This window comes from Ischnura elegans, chromosome 5 (assembly GCF_921293095.1).
Source record: "Ischnura elegans chromosome 5, ioIscEleg1.1, whole genome shotgun sequence".
NCBI classification, from domain to species: domain Eukaryota; kingdom Metazoa; phylum Arthropoda; class Insecta; order Odonata; family Coenagrionidae; genus Ischnura; species Ischnura elegans.
Window position 1 is genome coordinate 136,066,004 of NC_060250.1, and position 20,968 is coordinate 136,086,971.

The 20,968-nt window shown below is 40.7% G+C and overlaps 1 protein-coding gene across 1 annotated transcript in view; it reads left to right on the plus strand.

Moving 5' to 3' along the window:
* The first annotated feature begins 1,478 nt into the window (after positions 1-1,478).
* The window catches only part of LOC124159608 (Krueppel-like factor luna), a 397,137-nt gene continuing 377,647 nt past the window's right edge, over positions 1,479-20,968 (plus strand). The window contains exons 1-2 of the mRNA XM_046535532.1: positions 1,479-2,140; positions 3,250-3,818. Coding sequence (XP_046391488.1) covers positions 1,488-2,140; positions 3,250-3,818 — 1,222 coding nt within the window. The 5' untranslated portion in view covers positions 1,479-1,487. The remainder of the gene's footprint in view (positions 2,141-3,249; positions 3,819-20,968) is intronic.

Here is a 20,968-nt window from a genome sequence, read left to right on the forward strand (position 1 = left end):
ATTATTCCAATTGGTAACGTTACCCAACTGAGGATGTAAAGGTGACTATTTTCCGGAATCTTTAAATAATTTATGGCTTCAGAATATGTTTATTTATCGTCACGACTTCAATGGCATATATTCATCCGTGATTATTTAGTTGGGATACCCTTAAGGAAGACATGATTTTTTTCATCATGAAATTAACATTAAATATAAGCGCTTGGTATAGAATCATATGTTTAAGGTTATTTTTTACTTTATGTTAGTTACTGCACGTCTTCGTTTTCCATTGAAAGCTCATTCGAAGACTGTACAGATACGATTGTTTGCTAGAACACGCGGTTTTGGAAACTCGAGGCACCAAATTCCCCGAAGGAGGAGTATAACGATTCATGTTTCTGGGTTCTCCCGTCGTGTGGAACGGATTGACTTGAGACTCAAGCCGCAGTGATTGCTTACCTTTGGGGCGAAAATTAGCCGATGCGGGAGCGAGGCAGACTTTGAGAGCGGTAGCGTGCAGTACGGCTCTGCTCGCGATGAGCATGGAAGCCGCTGGGAGAACGCCACTCTCTCGTTCAGAAGACAACAAATTTGGTCGGGAAGTGGGGAGGGGCACATGTTTTCGGGTTCGATTTTGGGACGGCGGAGCAGACGGGTGCAGGGAGTCGGGGCGGAGTCAGTGCTTATCTAAAGTCGCGGCGGTGCAATCCTCTTATGAGATTATCGTGCGCTCCTCGCGATTCCAAGAGTCGAGATGTTATTCTTGAATTAGCCTCCCCGAGTGAGCGCTGGGATTTGAGGGAGTGCTGAGTTGTTCGACTCCATTCATCGCATCTCTCTCTACTCCACCATCGTGTGTAACTTTTTGAATTTATCTGTCGCCCATTCTACGGTTGCATCTTCCTTCCTCTTGCACTTCCCAGCCTGCCTCACGCGACTAAAAGGCTTATTCCTAGGAATCCTTTGGGGGTTGTCGGGAAGAGGCTTTGCTTCCTTGTATTGGCGTGCATGGAAATGGGATGTTGCGAGGAAACGCAAGCTTGTTATGATCGATGATGCATCAAATCTGGCGTCGAGGATGGTACATGTCGGGCGCCAATGTTTCACCAATGTGCGATAATTTCTTGTTTTGTAAAGGCGGCGCTCTTGTAGGTACTTGTTTTGATTAGAGGGGGTGCTCTCTCTATACGCAGTGTCAGCTATTCCAATCGAATGTCTGCCTTGACTCGAGTCACCCGGAGAATAAGTTTCTACCTTAGTGCAGTTGTAGGCTACCTCGAACCTCCTCAAAGTGCTTTAGAAGATTTCGTTTTTTTATATGAGCATATTTTTTCCTAGTCAATAAACCTTTGCGATCAGTTGGAAGCAGTTGAAATACATATATTTAGTTAAAATACTCGTGTATTTTCCATTTGTTTCTTCGTTCTTCTGCGCTTTCAATTCACAATTGAATGTATTGATCCTGACTTTTGCTACTTCTTTCTCTATTTCAGACGTGCTACGAAATGGAGAGGTACCTAAAAGACGAGCCCAAGCTGCAGTCCTACAAGAAACTCCCAACCGACCTCGACACCCCCTGGAACGTCTGTGGCGCGCCGAACCAAGCGACCGCCACGATGGCTGTCTCCTCCCGAGTGACTTGGGCGCCCCGGAACGGCGCAGCGGCGCAGGCCATGGTCGGCAGCACCAACGCCGGCAACTGCAGCGTCGGCATCCTCAACAACAACGCGAGCAACACCAGCCCGGTCATCAAGATGGAAGCCGCCAGCGCAGACGAAGACGACCGGCTGAGCCTGGAAGACCTCAACCTCAGTGACAGACAGCTGGACTCAGTGAGCCTGAGCTCCGCCTCGTCTGGGAGTAGTGAGAATTGGGGCCAACGCCCTCTGAGAGACATCCTGGGTTTGGGAGTGACCGTGACCACCACTTCGGGGCCCATTTCGTTGGATCGGCGGAGGATAGAGGGCGGGGAGATGGTGGCGGCGTCGGCGTCTGTCGCGAGGGTCCCGGCGTCGAGGGACTCTGCTTGCCGAGACGACGAGGAAGAGGCCCTCGGGGATGACGTGGTCGCAGCGGCCCTCGAGGAAGACGAGGACGAGGATGAGGCCAAGGGGGGGCCAGCGGCAATGGATCGCGGGGGAGACCCCCTGCAGTTGAGGTTAGTACTCTTTAGCATCTCTCTGAAAATGTAGAGTAGGTCTACTCCATGCGTGGGAGTTGTGGTGAAGCTCTGGTAGGGTTTGTATCCTAAGTAGTCATACCTTTGTCACTTTATAAAAAATGCATTCTTAACATCAACACAAGTGATACAGTTGGCTGAAAAAAAACTGGTAATGGAATTTTTTAAATGGCCAAATTTATTTAAGCGATGTCTCTATCAATGTCGACAGCACAACTTCTATTAAGATTCATTCACTAAAAACGAAAGGAATAAGCAGGGGAACTGGCAGTGGTTGTATCTTCGTGTCCTTGTGGATAATTACTGTCAAATCTTTGTCGAGATAAATTTCTGCTCATACTATCGACCGTTTGAATGATGAGGTATAAATTCATCCTTCACAACGGAGCCTAATCTACTCGAAAACGGCGCGAAGGATATAACTTTGAATTTAGCTGACGTTTCAGGAAATATACGAAAATAAAGATTGAGTAGAAGAGGTCCAGATTAGGATAATTTACGTGAGAACAATCCTTTTGAAGCCTGGAGAAGTCCCTTTGGCAAACTATTTCTCTTAATTTTATCGCTTTAGTCAACATCTTGTAACAGTTTATAGTGTCGAACTGTGGAGAAGTTCATGAATGATGCCTTCTATGTCACTCTGTATGGCATTTAATTAATATTTTTTACGATATATATATTCTCCGAGTCTCAGAGGCTCCCAGCGCTTTCCTTATGATAACTTTGTAACGCTGCTTCAGTTTCATTTCCTTACTTATCGGGCCTTACTTATAAGTATTTTTTTAATTCACTGATTGTTTCTTCCTGCTCGAAATCCTAAATATACTTATCACTTTTTTATCCCTCCCTCAATGCCCTTGATAAATCCTTGATTCTTTAGGGTTCGGCCAAAAATTTTGTCTCAAACGTAACTGCCCCAGTGAGTTTGAAGTTGAGGCATTAGTAAGCTCAGAGTTTAGTTACAATTTGCCTCAAATGGCTAGTCATTGGGTGACGCAACGCTAAGTGTTTAATTTAGGAAGCTTACTCGAGGGTATGAAGTCGACTCTTTGCTTAATACGAAATCAACCTTCCACCCCACCCTCCAGGTTAGTAGCGGCGACCTCGTCTTCGAGACCCGGCGGAGGCAACACAGTGTCGACGTTGACTCCGCCTTCGAGCCCCGAGTCGGGTCCGGGCAGCCACGGGTCCAGTAGCAGCAACAGCAGTACCAGCAGCCACTGCAGCAGCGGGGGCAGCGTGGCGGGGGCCGTGTCCTCTTCCACGGGCCGGGCGGGGGCGGCCTGCCGGGGGCCCGTGTCCAGGCTGGCCCCCAGGGCCGGCTCCTCCTCCTCCGCCTCCTCCTCGCCGTCTTCCACGTCGTCTCCGTCGGCGGCGGCGAGGATGGCGGCCGCAGCGGCGGCGACTGCACCCGGCGGCACAGCTACGACGTCGGCCGGCGCCCTCTTCTCCCAGCCCTCGCCGCAGGGGAGCTCAACGCAACAGCAGCAGCAGCAGCCGATGACTCCGCCGTCGTCGGCGGCGGCGGGCAGGCACTCTTCAAGGCACGACCACTCGCCAGACTCCAAGAGGAGGATACACAAGTGCCAGTTCCCGGGCTGCAAGAAGGTCTACACGAAGAGCTCGCATCTCAAAGCCCACCAGCGAACGCATACAGGTAGGTGCACGCCATCGTTCAATGATCTTTGTGCTCTTTTGTTGCTTGGATAAAAAATTGGTCTCACCAAAAAAGCTCTTTCACCAAGAGTCTAGTGGAGTTGCTTTGCACAACTGGCGTCCCAAGCCTCACGAGTTGCGCTTAACAGTCGCAAGTAAAAATGAACTAGCTGAACAGTGATATAAACGCCAACTAGATATAAACAGTATGAGGATTTTGATTCGGTTTGCTGGGACTTAATGCTGGATTGCGTGAAGGGAGCTATCTGTCCAAGTGTATAACTGTGGGCCTGCATGGCTCAATCCGTCAAAGCTTAGATATTTCCCTCGCTCTTAAATTTGACAGAAATGTGGACTGGACATTAAAGCTAAGTTATGGTTAGAGATTTAATATAGGTCTCTATATTTGCCAAAAGAAGAAGGAAAGTGGTAAGGGAATGGTTTAAAATGCTTTGTGTGCATGATAATTTTTTACTTTATGGGGGATTGAAAATTCAACATAAACTTGTAGTCAACATAAAAAGTTTTTGAAGCCAATAAGCATCGAAGCTGATCAAAATTTTAGGGTGATAGTCTACCGAGCTTTACTGGGGCAATTTCATGTATGCCTATTTAAATAAAAAATAAAAAAAACGGATATTTTGAATCAATCGCGGGGTTTTCCTAAACTTGCCCTTGTGTTCTTCTAATAATCTCAGTTTAAGACTTATCATTTGTATATTTCATAAAAATAGAAAATAATGAGCGAAACAATAAAACTCCCTGGTGGAATACGCAGAAAAATCGATTGACAGGAAGTTTCATTTGTAATTTATAGTTTTTCAGCTTATAATGATAAAGAAAGTCAGTTAAAAGTAAGGGGTCAATCCGCTCATGTTATTAGATAGATCTTTGTTTACATGCATGTATTTAAGTTGGGAATTAAAAACTGTCCGAAAACTAAATGTTATGCCAACAGAAAAATTTTTTCTGTGCAGAAAATCATGCGTAGAATTCCACAGCAAAATATCTCTCTGCCATTAGTTCGTTTCACCATCAGAAGAGAAAAGCAGCTATCCGGGAATAGAAATTTTGCTCGTCACTTTAGAAAAATTCACTCGTACTTTGTCATGGATTTTTTTTCGTAGGCTTGAAAAGAAGCCTAGTTATACCGCTTTGTGCTTAAAGAAAACGTGAATAAAGAGCTTTCATAGCCGAGGGAATTTTCAATTTTCTCTCGTCGCGTCGTCTCCAAGGAAAGAGCGGCAATCTTCTGAGTCCCTTCCTCGCTCTGAATATTCATCTTTTGAGCCCTTTTTGTCGCTTATACCCTCTAAAACCGAGCGCTTTTTCTATGCGGCCTGTTTTTCAGTCATATGCTACCCAGACTAGCGGAGTGGACTCTCTGCACTGTAAGCCCATGTTAAAGGGTCCTTTTTCTCTTCGCCTCTCTTGTTTTCCCGTAGCTTATCTAGAAGATTTTTCATCGGAAAATGAAGTTAACGTCTTTCTAACGAAAGATATTATCTTCGTTTTGCACTTGATTGACGTTATATTTAACAAATTGAGTTGTCTAAGATATTCTTTTTCATTTATTGTACTAAAAATGTCCCCAATTTTATATGAACGCTGGTAACAATGTGTGTTAAACGTATGGAGTGAAACTCATTTTTTTGTTAGTCCTAAGGTTTGTAGACGAAAAATGTTAACGAATGCCACTTTTTATTTCGAAGTAGGCGACCGGGGTTTTGATGAATAATTCTTACCAGAAGGTGGTACATGCTGTGTCATTTTATCAGGGCCATGTAAAATATAATTTAGGCTTTCCTTGATTCCAAAACACACTAGCCATGTGAAATCGGCGCTACAGTGACAAAACAGCCTTAAAAATGGTTGTTTAAGACATTTTATTAAATAATCTGTACAACATGGAGCCCAAAAATGCGATATATATATAGGATATATTATCAATAAAAAAAGTATAACGAAATTATAATAATCCATCGTTTGCTTTAATTTCGCCGTTGCTGGGAAACCGCCTTCGGGATTGGATGCGTCATCTTCCTCCCGCTCTCATCTTCCCGACATCCACTCGCTTCCTCCGCGCATTCCTCTCTCTAATAAAACATCCTCATCTCCTGGGTGGAGTAAAACAGTCTCTCTCTCTCAGAAATAGTGCGTTCCTGGCCACACACGCAACGTCCTCTTTTCTCCTCTTCCGCGCCTTCTTCTCCATTCTTTATGCCTCTTGCGACCGCCGTTGACTCCTCTAGCCCTCCGCCCTGTGCGACCAGCCCTTCCAGCCCCGCAAAGCTATTCGCGCGAGTGTTGCCGTGTTTTAGTGCCGTTGAGGGAATATCCCTTGATCCTCTCATGATGCCCCTCTCATCCTTATCTGCCTACGACTCACTCTCACCACTACTGTGCATTCTGCTTAGTCATTCACCCTTCGACCCCCATCATATCACGGTAGTGCGTACTCTTACTAGAAATATTTCCATTTAGTTAAAAAAAACTGTGCAAGAATTGAGATTAAGAAAAGGAAGATGTTTTTTCATATAATTTTCTGTGACTCACTAAAGCCACTTTTATTCCTACGTAAAAGAAATTTGGAATGGAAATTTGAGAAGTGCACCGTATAGTTTATCGTTGAAATGAGGCTCCATTCAAATTTGCGGTAAAATCAGCTGAGGAAAAGAAAGATTTCGTGCTTTCCCGGCGAATGGACTTGGACTTCTCACTCGACATTCACAGCCCTGAGGACGATGACCGAGTCGGACATCGAAACGTTGGCAGATATGGAGTTCCTGACCCGGTGGCGATCCCGAGAACTCTTTACCCAGCTGAGGAAAGCTGACTTAATCTGTCTAAAATAAGGATACACTATGAAGGTTAATAACGGAAAATTATGTCCCTAAAAATCATCAAAGTCCACAAAATTTGATTTCCTGATTCGTGCATGTCTCCGATCTGTTATTTTTGGATTCTGGTCTAAGATTGCAATAATTTAATTCTGGGCCTGTTGTGAACGCGGTTTGAGGGAGCTCGGGGAAATATAATGGCGCATGTTTGCCGTTCGCTTTCAAAATTTACATTTCCGTCATGGATATTAATTATTGTCTTGCCTCTATTTTAGCAAAAAGCTTTGCAGAATTACGAGTAACTTTAAAATTTTGTCGTCAAATTCGTAATAGCAAATAAAAATGTATTGATGAGCTTATTTTATAATCGTGTTCAAATTTTTGCGTATATTCACGTGTCATATCGTATCGTACCTAAAAGTATCAAGTTGTTGATAACGTTGTTCAAATTATCTTGATACGTTTTGGCATACTTTGATACGCCCCTTGGCATCGTAGAGGATTCTGTGCACGTTCTGCTCCTTAATGACCTATTTTCTACTCTCAAAACTGATTTCTTGAGTAAGGCTATACATTTAGTCATCTATTGTGCTTAACGATGTGGTCTTTTCTCGTTGAAATACTGGTTTAATTTATTATCTGTTTGTAAAATAAATGGGGGCCGAAAATTTAGTTCTCCCTATCTAAGCATAACCGAAATAAGACTCGTCTGAAAATAATTTACGAGTATCTCAAAATGCACCTCCCTCCTTACCTTCCTTTTGTTCGCTTTAAATTGGTGAGGCTAACGGAATGAGTACGCTGCTGGCTCTTCCTTAGTTCACCTCTCCCGTCTCTCCATTGTTTTTCATCCCTCTTCCTTCCTCTTGCCGTATTCACGTTGAACGCATTCGCCAACCTTTTCGTTGTTCAATAAATCTTATTTATACTCCTTTTCGTGTAAGTTCTATTGCGTATTGCTTCATAAATCTTTCCATTTTTATGCTCTATATTTCTTTTCATTTTAGCTCTTAATTGTAGTGATGCGGTGATCCATTAGCGGGAGCTTTGTGAAACTGATCCAATGGACCGATTGCAAAGCGAGAAGTGACCTTTGAAGAGCACCCTTGATTGTTGATTCTCGCAGAGATTTCTAACGAAAATTTCATAATAGACTTTCAATGGAAGGAAAAATAAATACATGCCAAAGAGAGCTTAAAAATATACCTCCGTATGAGCTTAAAAGTTGTATATTTACAACGGCGTTGGCGTTGAGTTCATAGTTTTTTTTTTCAGGAACATTTGAATTTCAGTAACATCGTCGAGCCTCGACTGAGAAGGCCTTCTTACCACAATTACGCAATGAGAAGTTCAAAATTACCTTAGGGGATCATTTACCTGTTATTTCTATCGAGTTGTGGGTGCAGATGGGTGTATGAATTTGTTCAAAGCGGCTACTCATCGGAATATTTTGCTTCGGTTCTGTACAATATTCTGCTTTACTCTTGCGGCAGCTTAATTGTTTTCCTTGTGGAAGATGCAGGGATGCATTTTCCTCAAGATACGCGAGATATTCTGTTGAGAATGGCTCAGTGGAGAGGTGGGGAGATTGAGTAAGGCGAGCAAGAATAGGGGTGGCGAGAGAGGTAGGATAATAACGAGAGCCGCACATTATTATAAAAAGGACCCTTTGATGAAAGCGGTGAGTTTTTATCTGCCCCACCCTCAGTGGTAGTGTGGCCCTTCCTCCTTTTCCCCATCCCTCCCCCCTATGTCTTTTCCTCTTAAATCTTCCTCAATCCCAGCCCGTCTAAATCTCCTTGTTATCCTCTTTTCCGCTATGAATCCTTCTCGTCTCCCCGCCGCACCGTGCCCGCTCTTCTGTGTGGCATTACCTCATGCCCAATTCATCTTCCTACTCGTGGTGAGAACTTCATCCGTTTCGTAAAAACCCAGCACTCTGTGTCACCAGCAGGAAAGCAATCGAAAATAAACATCATTTTTAAAATATTATCGAAGGTTTTCATTCTGTCCATATAGTGTGATTCCTTGGATAGAGGGTGTAAAATGAAAAAAATGGAAAATGTGGCGAATTCTGTAATGCTAATTGATATAGTTCAATCCTAACATTAGTAAATTATGCAATTATTTTGTTTCTCATTCCAATTTAGATGTTTTTCTTTGCTCCTTTATTGGATCAAAAAATTGGAATTCTTGGAGCAGGAGTTTTTGCTTTAAGTGTGCTTATTTTGTGTAAGATACTTTCACATACCTTCCTCTGGAAATTTATGCTGTCAATGCATTCATAAATCCATTTTGAATGTCAATTCAGATTAGTTAGAGAGTTTCCATGGCTGCTGCACACCATGGTAAAAAACGGGAAACATTTGAATAAATCTCATTACGAAAATGCGATAAGCACACCAAATGAATCAACTGAAAGTTCGGCTTGCTCTAGTTTTAATTTATCTTGAAATTGATGCGAATATTTGGGGCCTTCTAGAAGAAGTGAAAGGAGAATATTTATAATAAATCAGCTCCCTGATCATAGGAACAAAATTATTTCAACATTGATTGCATTTGTAAGTTAAAAGTATCCCAATAGATTTCATTCATATAAGAAACGCTAATATGGCTTATCGCTGTTGGAGATTAAAAATAGACTACTAATCAGGTCTGCATTTATTAGCCCAACAAATACGATGAACGTAGGGAGAGAAGTCAACGATTAGATGTGTGGGGCCAAAAACTTTTTATATCTGCTATGATCACGAAAAACATTTTATTTTGAAAACTTCCCGAAAAACTATCTATGTATACTCAAGTTCGTTCCTTCATCGGCTAGTGTGCCTTACGTAAGAATTGGTCATATCTGTCACTTTATGTGACCTTAACCGGTTCAATATTTTTCAGACAGATTTTTTGTTATTTAGTGCAACGAAGTTTTATATTCGATTTATTTATTATCTCTGCTATGCACCGCTGAGATTGTCGTTTAGCGGTAACAGCAAGCGCAGCCATCTGGTAGAGGTTTGTGTGGATTGATTAATAAGGATGCTCACCTAACCGTACTCTCTCTGTTTTCTCCCCTCGTAGGTCCTGTACTATAATCACATCTTACTCCCTCCTTACTAACTCCATTTTGCTCCTTATCCTTTCCATAACTTCCTATTTCCAGCCTCCCTCCCTAACTCACTTTACCCTTCCCCTCCCAAGTCTTATATCTTTTGGTCTCCTTCTTTTTCATTTTCCATTTTCCGCGAGCTGGCTCTCCCCCTTTAACTCCTTGATCCTCAGATAACTCTACTCCCCTCTCCTTCTCCAATTGCAGTCTAGGTTTCCGCGTGAGCCTTCTTCCGCTATATTGCCAGTTCGTTTGCGAGACAGTTACGCCGTTGAAGGCGCTGTGATGGATTGCTCCGTGGCACGTGTTTCATAAAAAGCGAAAGACGTCACCTTCCCCCGCGCCCCTTCTTTCTCTCACCGCGAGGGATCGTTGAAAACTTCTTCTCCCCCTTGCGTTCATTACACTTATGCTGTCATTCCGAAGTTCTTTCGTGTTCTCCTCTTATGTTTTGAACACAAAATTCGATTATTTGTGTTCTACTCGCCTATACAGACTTTCCCATTGCCTAAGGGCACAATCCGATCTCGATCCGACATTTGAAACCCATCCCATTGCCTTAGACTCATTATTAAATATTATTGGGGTAAACTGAGTCTTCTACAGTTCTCAATGGTTATACAATGTCGAGGAATTTTGTCCATCCCCAAGGTTTCATCAATGCCGTCTCATACTTGAGAGAATTTAATTATAGAACTTTTCGTCGCCTCGTTTAGACATTTATTACCTTTCTCATAATTGAAATGATTTCTGCTTAAAATTAGGTCCTTGAATTTGTTTTCTTGCATCGATCAAAGAATATTTATAGCGGAAATATTCACAATTGTTATATATTTTAATTATTTCAATTTCTCGTTTCACTGAAAAATAATGGTGTAGTAACGTATCAAACTAGGTTTATTGTTCGTTTACTAAATAATATAACCATTTCGTTCATATTTGGAGAACGTCTTGTAAATTTGTCCGGTGGAGGATGTAAGATCAGAGATCCTGCAGTGAAAATGTCTTTATTTTCAATTACTTTATCCTTGCTGCTATACCAAAATACTCTATTTTTCTCGTATTATTCAAAACTCGAGCGATGCGCGATTAATCTTTAATCAAAGTTGTGAAGTGAAAAAGTCATCCGTACTAGTGGTTATTTTATAGGCTAGTAACCTAAGCGCCATTATTATCAATCGCAGTGGAATTCTCTGTTCACCTTTTCACCAAGATTGTTTGAACTTGTTCAAATTTTGTTCTTAAACTCGATGTTATCAATTGTTTCAGTTTTTATTAGGTTTTGAAATCCTACCTACATAGGATTAGCACCGCAGTGATAAATTGTGAGATAGAAAAAGTGATGTAGAATCATTTTATGCACCATATTGGCTATCCGAACCCGAATCATAATTCTAGATACTTTAAGTACTTCTTCGAGCCCTCAAGGTTTCTTGCTGTGCAGAAGATTTTATGGGCAGCGTCGTGTAGATAGCGGGGTGATCTGATGAGCCACATCCCCTATTTTGAGCAATCTGTGCTGCATAACGATCTCGCACTCCGCTTTGTCCCCGAAAAATGAACGACCGCTCCTGAATTCAATCTCCGTGTCATCTTCTCATAATCGCCGCCGCTCCGCCCCTCCCCCTTTACTTCTTGTCAAAATCCTTAATCTTGTTTCGAAAGTCGTCCGTTCGTTATCGTACATCAGTCCCCTCCCTTTCCCCCTCCTCCTCTCCCCCTCCCCAGCCCGACCTAATTATCCTACCCGTCTAATTATTACCCTCCTCCCCTCCCCCCTCCCCCCATCCTCTTTCATTTATCCGATACCGCATCCATATCTCCGCCCCTCTTTCCCATTCTAAGCACTTCCTTTCCTCCTTCCTTCCTTCTTTTCGATATCTGCGACATCGGTCCACCCGCTCCGTCCTATCGAATCTTATTCACAGTCTTCTTGAATATCTTTCATTTTCATTATGAATTAAGTTTTCCAATGTTTTGTGCTGGTACCTTTTCATCCGGATATTTTTCCATTATATATTTATATAATGAATATATTTATTTATTTATATATTTGACGACAGTAATCTAGCAATAAACTGGCCGTGTGTTTTTAATGGGGAAGTCCGTAGTTCGATTTCCGGACCAGATGTTATCCATTCCTTGACAGTTGATAAGAGCATCATTGCCTTGGATCCGGCAAGTTTTTTGTTACGTAATGACCTTATGACTTGAGTCCGCCTTTATTCCTATAAATAACGATCTGTGTTGCTTGGGGGTTTTCAAAGTCCTATCCCGCTCACTTAAGAATTTATTTGCATTGAGTGCTTGGGCATGAGAATCCTCGTTAAACTACCTCCGTTTTTTTACCATTTCAATACACCATAGAAGATTTTTAGTGTAAATGTATTTAATTTATGCATTATATCTTCCGTGGTTTGATAATTCCAACACTCGTTATTCAGCTAACGCTTCAAGTGAGTATTTTCGATAGTTATCAAAAAATATTTTTGAACATTCAATTTTGGGTCTGTATTCATAACCATGAGGCCTAGATGTAATACAGTAATTAAACTTTTAGTGAAATGTATTAATACCATTTCAAAGCTGAATTTCACGGCCATATTTAATTTCGAGGTACAATACGAAAGCTCTGGGCGTAAATTTTCAAAGTTACGGACTGTCATTTTTTATTATGAGCCTCGGAGGTGGGCTATCTTTGTGTGAAAATCATTTAAATTAAAAATTGACGTTGAATCATATGCATTTTGTAGTATATATATTTTATGCTTTTAAATCACAGGGGAATACATTTTTTCATTGAATTGCGTGCAAACAGGATATTACGATAATAATTCGATGAAAAGGTTTTCCTTGGAGTCATTAGAACTGTTAATTAATGGCTGTTTAGAACAAGTGTCATTCTATGTCTCGAAATGTAACGGTTTTACTGTTGCTACAACCAATGAGAATCTAGTGATTGTCCTGTAATTTCAAGCATAAAGGTCAAAAATACTGAAGTGTGGAACCCAATTCTACAACTCAAACGTGAATGTGTTGTATATGTAGGCCTTCTTTCGGCATGTATGCAGATGAGAGCATGGGTGAGGTAAAATGAATTTCTTTGTGCTGAACTAACGAAATTTTTTTTTATGTATTTGATACACGCCGCTGTAATTCAAAAGATTTTATTTATCATATGAAAGAGTTTTTACAAAAAGTTTTATTGGAGTGATTCATATTTAATTTCAGTTCATATGCTCACAGTGATCCTTTGTGAAAATAATTACTCGCTTTGTATTCTGGAGCATAACGTTGCCACTCAGAACTTATTAATATCCTCATTTCGTTAACGCCGGAGAACTCTTTTATTTGATAAGCATTAAATTGCCTCATTTAGCTTTCCATATTGAGAAAAAATAATAAAACGAAATATTTCAACTAAGTTTCTCGTAAAATTCTTTATTTTTAGCAATCATACCGCCCGTAAAATGTTAATGGGGCCTTTGGAGTGTTTTTTTGTGTCCCGACAATCTGGGGTAAAAGAAGAATATGCATTATTAACTCCGGAAATTTCATTTATTTTAATTAAAATCTGTAATTTCCTTTCAGAAAAAAGTGCATCACTAAAGTCGTGAGGTAAAATAGTTCTTAAAGTATCAATGACATCCATGTACTTGGTCATGTGTGCTTGTATTTTTGCTCGAAGCACTAGTTAAGCACTATTTGCTCGCATATCAAATGGCCATGAAAGTTTCCCTTGGAAGTTGTATAAAAACATAGGTGCTTAACCCTGGGCTTGGTTGCAATTTTTTAAACTATGGGAACGAGTTAGCAGATATTATTTTTAGGATTTATGACTATCAAAAGTGGACCAATTAAATGGATCACACCCTTGAATTTTCTATGCAACGCTGTAATATTGGCATATCGATTAAGAAAAATATATATACGTTGAGAAAATAAGAGTTACTTTATTACTCGGACGAAAATCCCCATACAAGGAAAAGCGATATTCTACTAATATTCTGAAAACTTACCTTCCCTGCATAAAATTTCAAGGTTAACGTAATTATATGGGTACTTTTTTTAGGTGCTTGACGGATAAATAGAGGGAAAATAGTTTACATCAACTTGCAATCCGTGCAAAAAGGTGGTCCTCTCTACAGAAATCACTTTTCCTTGTTCCAGGGGTTAAGTTTTATATGGTCTTTTTTGCGAGAAACAGAAAATATAATATTAGCTTAATCAAACTATCAATTTTTGTCATCAACTAATTTTATTTTTATTCCATACATTTATACAGAATATAAATAAATTTATCAATATTTATTATCCGGCTTTAGCCGATTTTACATAATGCCAAAGATATAAGGGGCGAACATTTAGTGGCATTAATAATGGGCCGCGTGACCTCTTGACCTAAAATTATTTCAAAAGACTTCTTATGCATGGGAATCACTTCAACTGGAAAGGAAGGTAAAAGTCCTAAAAATATAGGCATAAAAATACATATGTTTGCATAGCATCATAGAGTAAGTATATACTTACTCTATGATGCTATGCTTACTTACTCTATGATAGCATGGAAATATATATTGATCGGGGCGTACCTTTCTCGTGGGCGATCGTTGTACTGTCTAGATACAAATTAATCCGCAGCACCACCTCAAGCCGAGTCCTAAAGGAGTACGTGTAGGCCAACGGGAACAAACAGGACTCGCGCGGACCGTGTAGGTGGCGGGGAGCAGTCAGTTGGGTGGGGGATGGGACTTCGCGAGGGGATGATCGGAATGCGGGGAGATGGCGCTGGCTGCTCTCCTAAAAGCAATTGCGCGGAGTAATGCGGAAGGTCTCTTCGGAGGCAAGAGCGATAAGAGCGGCCGAAATTGGGCAAGAGAGGGGCCTTGCTTGCGAGGTAATTCAATCGCCATTCTTTGATGCGATTTTGTTTAGTCAGCCGGGCTTCAGAGGGAGGCCGCATCGATGGCTGGGCGTCTCTTTCCTCTCTACAAGGCCCTTCTTTCCTCCACCTTACCCTCCTTTGACCTCCAGCACCCATCTCTAATCCACGTGCACAATCTCTGGAGCGTTAGGTACTTATGATTGCATTCATAGAATGCATCGAGTTTAGGCATCAATTTGTTGTTTTTTTTTAGGACTGCATAATTTAAGTTACTTCAGTGACAATACGTACTTGCAGAGAAGACTTTGTCATCGGTGGTGGTCCGAATACTGCCGCATACTTGATTCCCACCCTTCCGAATGACCAACTAAATACAGGGTTGTAATCATAGACTTTAGTATACTTTGAAAATTGGACTTGCGTGTAGAAATATCCATTGAGATTCATAGAAATGTATCAAATAAAAAGTATGATAACTCACTTTTCACAGAATTACCTATTTTTGTGGAAAGGTATTTTTAATTGAGGTACATAGTATAGAATTGAACATGCTATTGGGAAACTTTCGATTTTTATAATTACCATTTTTTAATTTAAATTGTGCTCATTCACAATGGATAAGGTAACATCGCAAATTCCGAAAGATCTGGTATGAACAGATCCAACATAAACAGATACAAAAGAACCTCTGGTTTTGTTAAGGTTACGTACGATATGTTTCAATAACTTTCACACATTTCTATGTAAAACTTGATATCGGGTCCTCAACACATGAAAATGAAAATTTTAACGATGTTTTGACGGTTCATTGCCATGATCCTGAAAACACGTAGATACTGCTTTATTTCAACAGATATCTATCCAGTGGATCCAGTTGCGCACATTACCGTAATGAAACCATTTTTCTTTTCAAATGCGTATAATGACTCAAAATAAATTGTGATGCATAGATATCAGGTAAAAAAATTAATAAATACGTGAAAAAATTATATTATCCGTGAAGAAGCTTGCTTCATTTTTATTCGAAATGCGACGCTTATGTTTTTGGTGTTTAGTTCTTAAATTCGGTGGAACTCAATTTCTTAATGAAAATGGTCTCTTTTTTTATTTGAACCGTGAAATTACCTCATTCTGTATTCTAGAGCACGCAGCATGTAAAAAAATTACAAGGGACATTTTGATAAACTTCCCACCCATAGTTTATGACCTAATTAAAGGGGTTTTATGCCGATCCCTTCGCGCAGTTTATTTTACCCAAACCTTTTTTTCCTACCTGCGAAAGAGAATGATAACTTCCCTGTTCTTAATCGAGGGTGTTTTGGACGCGAAAAACTTTATCGGATCGTAAATCAGAATTCTTTGTGGAACGTCGCTTCACACCCCGTTGATTTGAAGGTTTCGTTTGGCTAAGCGAGCGCGATTAGTTGCATCAGCCAGAGTGTAATGCGGACCGGATGGAATTCAGCTCTTTAATTTGATGAGATCGATTTTTGAGGAAGCAATGGAAGAGAATAAAAGAAATAGGAGCTCATTAAGTGCAGAGAAGAGAGGCACGTCGAGGGCGCGTTTTGAAGATGAGCGATGGCGTAGAAACGAAGTGAAAATTAATTATAAAAATCGATACCGATCGATAAAAAATTAAAGTCAGTCAGAAAACTCAGCTTAATGCGTCGCCTTTACCTAGGGTGTCCAGCTAAGAAAGATATGTCTTGATAGGCCTAAATTTGTATGTTAGCAAAAAGGATATAATTATTGAAGATAGGAACACGAATTCTGCTGGTTTTTCCGGGTATTCTTCCGCGTTTATCCATTTGTGGGACGATATTTCGCCAACGTTCCAGTTGGCTTCCTCAGGTCCACTGAAGTGTTGATGCAGTTCAATTTCAATTTCAAAAAAGGTTTATTTCCATACTGCAAGTTTTACATGGATATTTACATAGTGAGATAGAGTATTATAATATATACAGTAGGTCTTTGTTATAGGAAAATTTCCTCTTCAGGGCATGTCACAATTGTTATTATTTATACATTGTTTGTGAGCATGTAGCAGATATGGCAAAAAATCAGAAAATCTGGAACTCTTTTCTTCCGGGATGGCTATTGGTCCGACATTTGTCCGAGACGTGAGGGAAACCGGCAAAACCCCACGTAGACCGCCGTGTAATATTGGTGTTGTTGCTGGTGATGTTCTCGCGGTGGTGTTGGTCGTCGTTATCCTGGTGTCCTTGGCTTGCTGGTGCGTCCGGTATTTGAGTAAAGGCTGCAGTGATGGCTGTAGTGCTGCAATGTTAGAGTGTGAATTATTATACAATATATTACATCCTTAATATTAGCACAAGTTTTATACTATTTACAACCAACAATATTGTCACTAGGATATTAAATATTTATTTACATATTTATATACATAATAATTTATTTTACAAAGCAGAAGTTGCATTAAGTCATATGAGATTTTCCTCGTTTGTTCATCTTATATACACCCCGTTTGCCGCCTTTTTTTCTCGAGGTGTACCCTGATTGGTCAGGATCTTTGAAGACCCTTTTCCACGCGCTGGCGAGATTGTAGCCGTCTTCACGGTTGAAGTTCTTTGTCGTTTTGGCGATTTCAATTGCCTCCCTGATTATTCTCGGGTAGTAGCGGCCTTCTTGGTTCAGAAGAGAGGCGTTGTCAAAATCAATAGTGTGTGTCGGTCCACTCCATTGGTGTTCCGCCACCGCTGACTGGGTGAAATGTCTATTTTTTACTGCCCTTCTGTGCTCTTGGACTCGGCATTTCAGTGCTCGTGATGTTTGGCCGATGTAGGACTCACCACAGGTGCATTTAATTTGATATACTCCTCCACAGATGTCATTAGGGTGGTGGTCTTTCGTGTTGACGAGGATATTCGACATCTTGGTGACGCATTTGAATCTGGTCATGATGTTGTGTTTCTGGAGAGCTCTCGCGATCTTTTCCGTGGTACCGGCGGCATAAGGTAGGATAGCGTGTGCCCTCGCCTTTTCTGTAGTAGGGCTCTCTTCATTGGTCCTTTTTGGGGCCATCCGCGACTGCTTACGTTCCATTTTGTGGAAAATCTTCAAGATGTTTTCTCGCCGGAAGCCGTTCATCTGGAAAGTTTCCATTAAATGCCGTTTTTCTTTTTCGATGGAGGCAGCGTCTGAGATGGAGCATGCTCGGTGGAATAATGTTTTAATTACTCCGAATTTCTGTTGTGGGTGGTGATGGGAGTCTGCATGGAGATATCGGTCCGTGTGGGTATTTTTACGAAAAACGGAGTGTCCCAAAATCCCATCTCCTTTCTTCTCGACCAGTACGTCTAGAAAAGGTAGGCGATTGTCCGTTTCCATCTCCATGGTAAATGTTATGGCAGCATTTTGTACGTTCAGGTGGTGCAAGAACCTCTGGAGTTCATCTTTTCCGTGGGGCCATATCACAAATGTGTCATCCACATACCTCACAAAGAGTTTTGGCTTTTTGTTGAAGGACTGCAGGGCTTTCCGTTCAAAATCTTCCAATTCGAGGGCACACCTCGAGAAAAAAGGCGGCAAACGGGGTGTATATAAGATGAACAAATTTCTGCATCAACACTTCAGTGGACCTGAGGAAGCCAACTGGAACGTTGGCGAAATATCGTCCCACAAATGGATAAACGCGGAAGAATACCCGGAAAAACCAGCAGAATTCATCATAATCTCCGCGGAAGCCTACTTGGAAACTATAGGAACACGAGTTTGATACGCTATGAGCTAATTGGCACTATGTTTCTCTGGCCCACTTCACCCAACCAGCATCTTTCTTAGTGGGTAGGAAAAATTCGTTATGATTTTAACAGGACCTTTCATTCAATAGTCAGATGTGATCCTATGTTCTTTCGGAATCTCCTTAGTCCATTATATTTGAATTCAGTATTACTATTTGAGAGAGGAGTAGTATGACGACTTTTGGTGTAACTGACATAGCAATGGAACAGTATGGTTTAAGGCAAATTTCACATGGATAATCTCTAATTCAGCGTGTGGGTACAGTATATTCTTACCTTCTCATATCACAGTATATCCCGTATGTTAGTTCGGAAAAATTATATGTTGCATTAATTATCTCTAATCCTTCAAGCTGACTATTATTTTCTTTCCTCGTCTAAGATTTGAGTCAAGGAGGCTGCTTTTTCTATGCTCAGAATCGCACCAATCCTTTCCGTTGAATAGGGGAACGTGGAAATTTGATCGTACGATTTTTCCCTTAAGTTTATCACCCCGTTCCCCGGCCGTTGCTTTTGAAATTAAGGATGAGAAGTTTCGCACTTTGGTGTAAGAAAGGGTGGAAAGAAGGGAAGAGAGAAGGGATGGGATGGCTAATGAAGTTAAGGAGCACAGGGCAAAGATATCCCCTCCCTTCCACCAATTTTAATTACACCCGTTTTCTATAGCGAAGGTGCGATTATGGTATTTCCCTGGCTTGATGGGTTCACTTTATCTTCAATGCTTTCGGAAGCCTTGAATAAATGAGAATGATGTTCATTTCCAGCTAAAAATAATAAATTATAGATAGCTGATTTTTTATCGCAAATCTTATTTATGCTTCATTTTTGAAACCCCTCGGAACCATTGAGATTATTTTTTCACTAGCGTAAATGATCTTAAATATCGGGTGAAATGCTCGTGATTAGCAATTGAATCCGAAGATTCTAGCGTGATGGAGTGTAATTTTTCTACTTGGAAAATTTGAAGTTTTTAAAATAAAATCGTAATTATCAATGTCGAGTTTAGCCAAAGGAATAGTTTATTTTCTTTGTAAGCATCCACCTTCAACAGCTTGGTGTTATTTTTAGTTGCCGTATATGATTCAATAGCGGTTGAAACTCTTTATTAATTATTAATATATGGACTGTGATATATTTTACTTAAGCTAAGACATTTTTCCACGAAATCTTTCCTTCAAATGTTAAATTCAAGTTTTTCGCTGTTATCATATTTTAGCATGCTCCTACAGTGATCATTTTCATTACGTTAATCTTATCATAAAAGGATAATTTTGCCTGAAATACCCGCGAATTGGGCATTTTTCTCTCGCGGGCTTGCAGTATTCTGCTGGGAATTATGTGAGCACTTTAAGCACTGAACCAATGCACATTCACTAATGAAATCTTAACTTCGCTAGGAAAATGGATGTTCGTGAAAATTTTACTGTCCTCCAAGTTATTTTCCTTCGCCTCTCATTCCTCAAGAAAGACACTTTGTAATAACGCGTTCTTGCACCCTCGGGGAAGGAAAATCAACTTCAAGTAGGTCTACTCGTATAGCGGGACCGCCATTTGCTATTCATCCGCCCGCCGACCCAAGGGGTACCTCCCCCCTCCTAACTTTTTCTCCTTCCTAACTCTTCACTTGTGAATATCCGAATACACGAGAGGGCGTAGCGTGTCCACAGACGGCGCGCGGAAAAAACTGCAATGCGAAATGCGAGGCCCGTAAACACGCGGGCACGACTCTGACAACCCACTGGCGCTGATCTTATGCTTCCGACTGACTCGTATACCCATTTGAATCTCAGTGGTCCATACTGCTGACAAATGTGGCACGGTAACCGATCATAGCCAAAATATCTCTTGTGTCACCAAAAAAAAAAAACATATTTTCCATGACACGAAAACGAGTTTTCATGGGTTTTGAGGTTGTCGATTACGAATTTTACCTCGGGATTTTTAAGACTAGTATTTTTTTAATGAACGAAAATTCTGAAATCGCATTTGGATATTCTCGAAATCTCCCGGAGGGTTAACCTGTAGAACATTTTTTCAATAAATTCTTAATGTGCGTTCAAATGGTACTTGATAAATATCAATAATAATATTTATGATTTTCTGGAAAGGCATGTAAGGAGCATTGCACTCTAAAAATCGCTGTTCCAAGTTCTATGTAATGGCTAAACGCAAGGTACAGAATAAGCAGGTGCAGGGTTGGAGGTTGCCTTAAATTTTAAACCGTAACTTTCGCTTTTACCAACTTATGTACGCTGTCGAAAGTCCATGTTGAAGCTTCAAATGAGAAGAGGGTAAAATGTCTTAAATTAATTGTTGCATTACCTTACGGCACTTTTTTCCTGCAGATTAAATTTCACATTCGGTTCTATACGTTTTCATTTTATCATGAAGATTTATGCAAAATACGAAAATTAAGCGTTAATTGGCATCAAATTAAATAAATTATTTTCTGATTTCTACTGCTTACAGTACTCAGATGGGAGAAATAGTAGCAATGTTATAGACTGCTGAGGTTGGAGTCTTATTTGGCTGTGGATTCGGAATAGACCATAATCTCGA